This window comes from Barbatula barbatula, assembly GCF_947034865.1.
Source record: "Barbatula barbatula genome assembly, chromosome: 19".
Taxonomy (NCBI): domain Eukaryota; kingdom Metazoa; phylum Chordata; class Actinopteri; order Cypriniformes; family Nemacheilidae; genus Barbatula; species Barbatula barbatula.
The window spans coordinates 6,392,554-6,401,421 of record NC_136782.1 but is presented as its reverse complement, the minus strand read 5'-3'; the positions used below and the strand labels follow the sequence as shown (position 1 = coordinate 6,401,421).

General features: G+C 38.0%; 1 protein-coding gene across 1 annotated transcript in view; it reads left to right on the top strand.

Annotated features, from left to right (window-relative positions):
* The window catches only part of pik3cb (phosphatidylinositol-4,5-bisphosphate 3-kinase, catalytic subunit beta), a 39,100-nt gene extending 31,632 nt beyond the window's left edge, over positions 1-7,468 (top strand). Inside the window, 10 exon segments of the mRNA XM_079481324.1 lie at positions 254-397; positions 482-581; positions 1,803-1,993; positions 2,609-2,718; positions 2,805-2,883; positions 3,028-3,195; positions 4,485-4,608; positions 4,716-4,861; positions 4,958-5,090; positions 5,844-7,468. Coding sequence (XP_079337450.1) covers positions 254-397; positions 482-581; positions 1,803-1,993; positions 2,609-2,718; positions 2,805-2,883; positions 3,028-3,195; positions 4,485-4,608; positions 4,716-4,861; positions 4,958-5,090; positions 5,844-5,975 — 1,327 coding nt within the window. The 3' untranslated portion in view covers positions 5,976-7,468.
* The last annotated feature ends 1,400 nt before the right edge of the window (positions 7,469-8,868 follow it).

Here is an 8,868-nt window from a genome sequence, read left to right as displayed (position 1 = left end):
ATTGAAATTAACATAAATTAAATTAAATATAATTGATTATATTATTAGAAACCAGCCAAACACAGACCGGACGTGTGAAAACAGTGAAACGGTTTATAATAACATATTTTGACATTAAATTGTCAAAGCTGGGTTAAAAAATATCAAGTGATGCAAATGACTGATTCCCAGTGTCGCATTTGTATATGGAGTCATTATTAATCTTGTTGGGAACGGTGATGATGACTGTGTGTTGTTGATTTTTGCGCATTAGTGATGATGAGCTGTTGCAGTATTTGCTGCAGCTGGTGCAGGTGTTGCGCTATGAGCCGTACTATGACTGTGCCCTGAGTCGCTTTCTCATGGATCGCGCTCAGACCAACCGCAAGATCGGACATTTCCTCTTCTGGCATCTCAGGCAAGTGTGCTCAGGAATACTTCAGCTCTTGCGTAAGCTTTCCGTACCATGAGTCTATGTTGCCACCGTGTGTTTGTGTTTCAGGTCTGAGATGCACATTTCATCTGTATCCGTTCATTTTGCTCTGATATTGGAAGCCTATTGCCGAGGAAGCATCCCGCACATAGAAGTTCTCAAAAAACAGGTGCGACATTGAAATACAGCACGTGTTGTCATTATTTATACTGTCAGGTTTAAAATTCATAACATTCAGTGCTTTGATTTGAATGCTTGCAGATTTACTAGATCCCAAAAATGTAAATTCTCTCATAAGGCATTATCAGATGTATATGATCTCCTTTCTTCAGCTGCTTTGTTTTTTTTATTTGCTGTTATTCGGTTGTTAAGTGGTGACGTAAGAAATACCTTTATCGGGTCCAAGCATCTATTCATTTCAAGCAGGGCTACAGCTTAAACAGTTGTTTATAAGCACTGTTAACTCATATTGCATATTCAAGCGAAACATGTATTGACTCGAAGTATACACTGCAGTCACCAGGCTCACGGAATCTCCTACATCAATATTTTAATAAATTATGAAAAATAAATCGCAGACTGGCCATGTGGGATTTCGTTTTGAATAGTTTTATAGCTCGCCGTGAGCACATATTAGACTTGAGCGTTTAGACCCGGAAACAGTATATTACCTTCCATATATGGCGGTGTATGACCTCCGGCTTAACAAGAGGATAGTATGTCATTGATGTTGGTACTGTAATAATGGACTGATATAGTATTCATGATGGGCTTTAACATGTTGGATCTTATATAGATGTGTTCTATTGTGTTACATTGCACAATTTAGGCAACTTGTAATATTACATTGTTTTATATTATTCATATTTATATTATATACAGTAGCATAAGACAGATTTATCTTCATTGTAAGTTTTTTGCCGTCACACTATAGGACAAATATTCATCTTAGTCTGTCAACTACCCTTATAAAAATAGTCAAATATCTGCTAGTGAGGTAAAAATAAACTAGATTGAATGGGAGAATCAAATAATCCCTTTTTTCTCCCTGCATTGAGAAAAATATATTTTGTCTTGTTTATAAAATATAGCGGCATCTAGTGGTGCGGTTGTGTATTGCAAACAATTTCTCACTCCACCCCACTGTGGCTGACACAGAGAGATACGAAATTTAGGAAATACGGTAGAAACGGTATGGGGTCATTTTGGTCACGGACCAAATCTCTCCAGAACTTTTATATTTTACGTTCACATTTCTGCATTTAGCAGCGGTTTTTGTCCAACGTGACTTTTTCACCCAAACGATTTCTTATTTCTAAGAGAAATAAAGCTGAGAAATGTATTTGTGTATTTGAACGCGGTATTAAGTTTTTCAATGGTTGTTTTGTAGGTTGAAGCTCTTAATAAGCTGAAAGCAGTGAATGAGCTGATTAAACTGGGCACCATCAAAACCAAAAACAAAACAAAAGAGGCCCATCTCAAAGAGGCAATGATGACGTGCCTTAGACAGACGGGTTTCATCGAGACCCTTTCTGACCTGCAGTCCCCACTCGATCCCAGCGTTCTTCTCGCTGGAGTCAGGTAATCTTTGTGCGTGTGTGTTTATTTCTTAAAAAGCTTGTATTAGAGGCTGAGAAAGTTATTACATTTATGAAAAATTGTGCAGACTAACTTTGTTTTTTTTTAAATTGGTTGTTATTACACGGCTCTTTGGAATGCTTGATTCTGATTGGCCAGTCGCAGCATTTGCAGGTTCATTATTCCCAGATAACAACCACTCAAAGCTAATAACACAGTAACCCGGATGCAGCAAATCATTTTGACATTTATATTTAATTTGTCAAAATAAAAAAAAAATTTACATACATGACATCATATTTATAAATAATTAAACCAAATTGCCTGTTCGTGACATTTGAATGTTGTTTCTTACCTTAAAAGCGAAAGCCACTGAAATATTTCAAATTCACATTTCATGTCCAGTTGTTTATGATGTGCCGAGAAGTCGTGTAATTAGCGGGATAATGTACAAGCAGCCGGCTGTTATCGTGAAATTAGACCCGTCAATGTGATGCGAGACCCTACGCAAATCGCACTGTCTGGGATAACAACCGGCTGCCTGTACATTATCCCTTACTTGAACCGCGATGATAAAACAACACTGTATATATTTTTAATAATTTCTGTGTCTGGCAGTGTGGAGAAGTGCCGATACATGGATTCGAAGATGAAGCCACTCTGGATCGTGTACAATAATAAGCTGTTGGGTGGAGACACGCTGGGCATCATCTTCAAAAACGGAGATGGTGAGAGAAATACATGCTGGATGAGAAGGTGACAAAGAAAAGCAAACGGATTCCAAACCTAACTTGCAAGAATCTGTCTTTTTCAGACCTGAGACAGGACATGTTGACTCTCCAGATATTGAGGTTAATGGATCTACTGTGGAAGGAGGCCAACCTGGATCTCAGGTAGTGTGTGTGCGTGTGTTTTGCTAGACTTAAAGTCTAGTTTCTCCCATCATAATATCACCCAACGTTTAATAACAGCTCCCTCTAGTGTTTCAGATATCACCTCTTAAATGGTCATTTAATCTCCTGTCTCGTCTCTTATAGAATTGTGCCTTACGGTTGCTTGGCGACAGGAGATCACTCGGGTCTTATTGAGGTTGTGTCTTCAGCGGATACCATCGCAAACATCCAAAAAACAAGCAGTAACATGGCTGCTGCGGCCGCCTTCAATAAAGACGCTCTACTGAACTGGCTCAAAGACAAGAACTCTGGGTGAGTTATGGTACACTTTTCTGAATGACAGCCATCGATGGTTCAAATATTATAAACGTGAAAGCCTTATGTTCACCTATCATAGCTTGCATAATGAAAAATAGATAGCCCACAAATTGATATTCGGTCATGAACTACTCATCCGCAAGTTGTTCCAAACCTCTATACATGTCTTTGTTCTGTTAAACACAAAGAAAGATATTTGTATGAATGTTAGCAACTGAGATTTCTGGGGCACCGTTGGCAACCATAGTAGAAATAATTATTGAAATATCCATGTTTTGTTCTGTTGAACACATGCAGGAAAACAAACAGTTCTGGGGCACCTTTGACTACCATTTTTTGACTACCCCAGAAATGTCAGTTGCTAACATTCTTCTAAATATCTTCCTTTGTGTTCAACAGAACAAAGACATTTATACAGGTTTGGAACAACTTGAGGGTGAGTAAATCATGACAGATTTTTCATATTTGGGTGGAGTATGTCCTTAACATGGACAAATATATGAGCAATATTCGAATTGTCCTGGCATTTATTCAACTGACATTTTACTATTAATGTTTGGTGTCAATTCATAACATTATCTCAATATAATTGCTGGAGTTATTCAGCTGGCATGTGATTTGAAAGTTATGTTGCAGGCATATGTCTTTTAATTATATTAATTATAAACCGTTTCATCGGACACACGCATGCCTGACCCCCCCTGTGTTTGCTTGTGTCTAATAATATAAATATTTATGTTATTTCATTTGTATTATTATTTGACTGTGTAATAATTGTATTAAATCATCGATTTGTTGAATTTTGTTGTATGTTCATTTTATTAAATTAACAATTTGTTGAATGGGTCTTGTAGTCTGGTCGCATTTAAAGAAAGCGTGTGGTACACTGACATCTAGTGGTACACTGACATTTAGTGGTTGACTTTGGTATTGCAGGCTAAATTCTATATATTGGAGAGACAAGTTTAGCCAAGTAACGGTTCTTCTCGGTTTCTTTAGATTTTTATCAGAATTCATCTACAGGGACTCTATTGTTTGTGAATGTGTACCGGAAGTTTAGTTGGGGGCACAAAAGTGCGCGTGCGTCTTAACATTAGTTTGTTGTTAAGATGAACCCGTCTAAATGATTGTGTGTGTGTGTGTATATATGAATATGACTTTATGTTTATAACTTTATGTTGAAGATTTATGTTTATAATACGAGCCAGTGTTATACTCTACTTAAATATATATATATCCACTGTTCGAGTCAAAAACTGACTGGCGATATGTTGTTCAAATAGTGATGCTTTGGAGAAAGCCGTTGAAGAGTTCACTCTCTCGTGTGCTGGTTATTGTGTTGCCACCTATGTCTTGGGCATTGGTGATCGCCATAGCGACAACATCATGGTTCGCAGTACAGGTCAGGTAAGTACTATAGCACTTTGCAAAAGTGAAGCCACACAATTTTACACGTAATATTGTTTCGTTGAATGTTTGTTATAACCTAATGTGTGTCTCTCTTCTCATTTCAGCTCTTCCACATAGACTTCGGCCATATTCTGGGGAACTTCAAGTCTAAGTTTGGAATCAAGCGTGAGCGCGTTCCTTTCATCCTCACTCACGACTTCATCCACGTGATTCAACAGGGCAAAACCAGCAACACGGAGAAGTTTGGAAAGTTCGTGACTGACAGACTTGTTTGCAGTTCTTTTTGATTGTTGGCCTTTGTCTACCATCCATTACTAATATTACACAATACTTTGTGCATGTGTAGTTTTAGGCAGTACTGCGAAGAGGCGTATCTGATTCTGAGGAGAAATGGAAACTTGTTTATTACGCTCTTTGCTCTGATGCTGACAGCAGGCCTGCCAGAGCTCACGTCTGTCAAAGATATCCAGTATTTAAAGGTAACCTGACACGTAGTTACAAGAATTCCCTCTCTATTCATATGTATATTTACATCATTTAGCAGATGCTTTTATCCAAAGCGACTTACAGAGAGTTCAGGAAGCAATAAGCGATATGTCATACAGGAGCAATAATGCAAAGTTACCAGTTTCAACGCTGACCTCGCATGCTGCAGCTGAATCAGAATAGAAATGTTTGTAATCAAACGTATATAGCCTCTCTTCATCCTTGTTTGGCGATTTAATATTCATGAGGTACAGAACCGGCATCGAATGAGATTGTTGTGTGGGCGTAGCCGTCAGAGAAACGGCCGTTGCTAATCGCGCAGCTCTGTCGCTGCTGGTTAGGACAAAACCTCGGAATATGGAAAAGATACCTTTTATTGCGTGTCGCGGCGTTGCGTTTGGTTACAACACGGTGTTAAAATCAATTCATCAAAACCGTTTACTAAAAGAATGGAATAAAAAATCTAAAATAAATCAAAACTGTTACATTATAGCATCTTCAATATAGTCAAGCTACGAAGTAAGTTTCCATCTATCCTGGGCACTTACTGACTGCATTATTATTGTTCAGTCATCTCACAAACAATTTTACAATAAAATATTCCGTTTCAATGAAAGACATTTGCACAATTATATTTCTTGTCTACAAAACTACATAACATGGCTTGACATGAAAACAAACTTTTGATCTGTACTGAAAAGTGCACCCTTTATAATCAGTGTAGTAATGTAACGTGTGTTTTCTAGGACTCTCTGGCGTTGGGTAAAACGGATGAGGAAGCCCTTAAACAGTTTCGGCAGAAGTTTGATGAAGCTCTGAGGGAAAGTTGGACCACCAAAGTCAACTGGATGGCTCACAATGTGGCCCACCCTTCCTAACCCTTCCAAATCAACACACATCAGGGTACTCCAGGAAATACAATAAACTACAGTTTATTTATAATCTTAATATATGACGACATCCTATGGAACATTGATGATCTGAAACGTGGCGAAGAGATACGCAGTTTCTACAGCTCTTGGGATATCAACACCATCATCACATTGTGGAATCAGAGGTTATAGTCTTAAAGAAGGGAACTAAAGAGAGCGTTTTCATTGATGTGTCCTTACGGTTCGAATCGGGACGTCCTGGATTATATGTGATCCAGTTTGTGCAGCGATCGGACGAGGCAGGTTTTGGCCTTTTGACATATAGCTGTGACACATTGCACTGGGACTTTTGAAAATGGACAAGCTAAGAAGTGCATTTTATCAAACCAATCCGACAGCATTACTGCGCAAGAAATGTTTTAATTTCTATGTAACTTTTTTTTTGGTATGTGCCAGACTACTTTATTATGATGAAATATCTTCAAAACACTGGATTCATGTTGTAAGACTTTATGGGTTTTTAGCGTCTTAATAATTACTGTTCCTATAAGCGCCATCTCTACTTTTACTTTATAGTGGATATTGCTGTAATGAACAATTGTGGAGGCAGGTCAAACATATATTTTTCCTGAGGATCATTTGAACTAAAACACTGTCTGGGTAAATATACTTCTCTCCTCTTTTCTCTGTGTTGAGCTCACGTAGTTTGTAGCCCTCAAATACAAGTCAACACTCCATTGTGCCCCATCCTGGGTTATGGTACAGTTGAAGGAATTGGACAAATTGAGGTACCTAGTGTTGAGATTGCTTTTGAAATGATGGGTTATTTACTATTTCTGTTTCCCATTCATTCAGTCAGCACAAAATACAGAGAAGATTAAAAAGGGGGATGTAAAAAGCCCTGCTGTTCTGTCACAGTCTACAGATAGCACTGGCAGTAGTATTCACGGTTGTATTTTTTTAACCCACAGACAGTAATGAATCAATGTTTGTACTACTGATAACATGATTTATGTATCTAGTGCTGCTTTGGCTCTTGGCAGAGATGTATAAATGAACGGTGCTTGACACTGAGAGCGAATGTCTGTGTATGAATGAGTGGAAAGATCTACTGTGACATGATGAGATTATTTAAAGCAGCGCAAAGTTTAAAACCAACATTGAGAGAATTATTGACATGTTTCCTGTGCTGCGATGGCAGTAAATATAAGAGAAAGATATGCATCTGTAATATAAGTGAGATTTTATACTAAAGCAGGTTATGCCTGAATGTCCACTGGTTCTGTTCCCGCGATATTTAGGGGAGAGTCCTCTTTTTGACAGTGCAATAAGCAAAGTGTAAATGTATAACTATAAATCTATAATGTGTGTGCGCGTGTGCTCATGCTGCTGTATGTTACGCCACTGATCTTTTGACTTCACAAACCTTTTAATACAGGCTTTGCTCTGTCTTGTCCATTTCATAGAAATACTATTAAAGTTATTTTCATTCAACTCTGTTATTTTGAACCGTTACAATGCCTGGATTACTTTTGACCTAAAAGCAAAAATGCACTGAATATTAAATGTCAACGAAATGTGTAAGGCTTCATATTAATATTTCAGAATGATAGTCTGTTCTTTAGTCTTGGGTAGTCTGTGCTTTACTTTTCCAAATATAACATTGCTTTAACGCAGGGCGGGGGGTTGTTTTCTTGTGACGCATGACAAATAAATCATGAATGTACTGACCTACAGCTGCCTGTGGATGGAAGGCTCTTATAACACTTGAGGATGACTTCTAATTTTGACACTGTAGCCTGGGGTGTGGTGGCGCCCCCAAAATTATACTAAACAATACTATACATTACATCTGCAGTTTAGAATTTGAAATAAAAAGTATTTGGACACTTTCTGACAAATAAACGTTCATTGAACACGTCCATGGGTGCTGTGGTCAAACCTTGCGCAAAGATAGAATATTTTCCCATATATTAACAGTCAACGTATTAAATAATTTCACATATATTGGTCATTTAATGTGTTACAATATTACAATGTATTGAATAAAGCACAAGATAATTATTTGTTTATATTATAATTGTAAACCAATGTATGGAAATATTTGTATATACAGAATTATATCTTCCAGTATCTTCTCTTATATTTTTGTTTCGTGCGGGGATTCTTGCCCCCGTGAGCTTCATGGGAACCGACATACATCCACTTGGTCATTTTACAGATGGCTCAGAAAGTTGACATCATATCTTTAAGCAAGTGGTCCGTATAAAGTTGATTTAATGCAATGACATTCATATGTGTGTAAGTACATCTTCAATGTGCTGTTTGTTATGAGGATAAACGTTTACGTAATATATGTTATGGCACAAAATGCATGATGACATACGATCTGCTTTGTTGGCCACAATCAGTTCTGCGTGACGCGTCATAAATGAGGTAGCTGTGACTCGTACCGTTATACAACACAGTGCGAAACCGTGCAAAAGTGACGCAATACTGTTATCAGTAATCGATACCTCATAATGTCAAGGCGTCTCTCTGAATTCAATACTGTTATGGCAAAGGACTATTTGGTGTAAACTCAATTTATGGTGTTCGTAACATTTCCTGTCAACGTCAGGCATCTTCAATCATGATAGCTGTACAAACTGCGTGCGTTTTATCATATTTCTCTTTATATAATGCGGTGACTGGTCTCGTTGGTCAACTTTATGCGGTTACTGTCAACCATCCGCTAACTAACATAACAACAACAACAACAACAACAACAACAACAGCATGGAAATCCACGTGCAGCGCTGTGACGATTTATATAAAGAGACTGACAGAGGAATCCACCAATGAGCGGAGATTTGCGTCACTCGACCGCGTTTCCTATGGAGACCCTGGTGTGGCAACC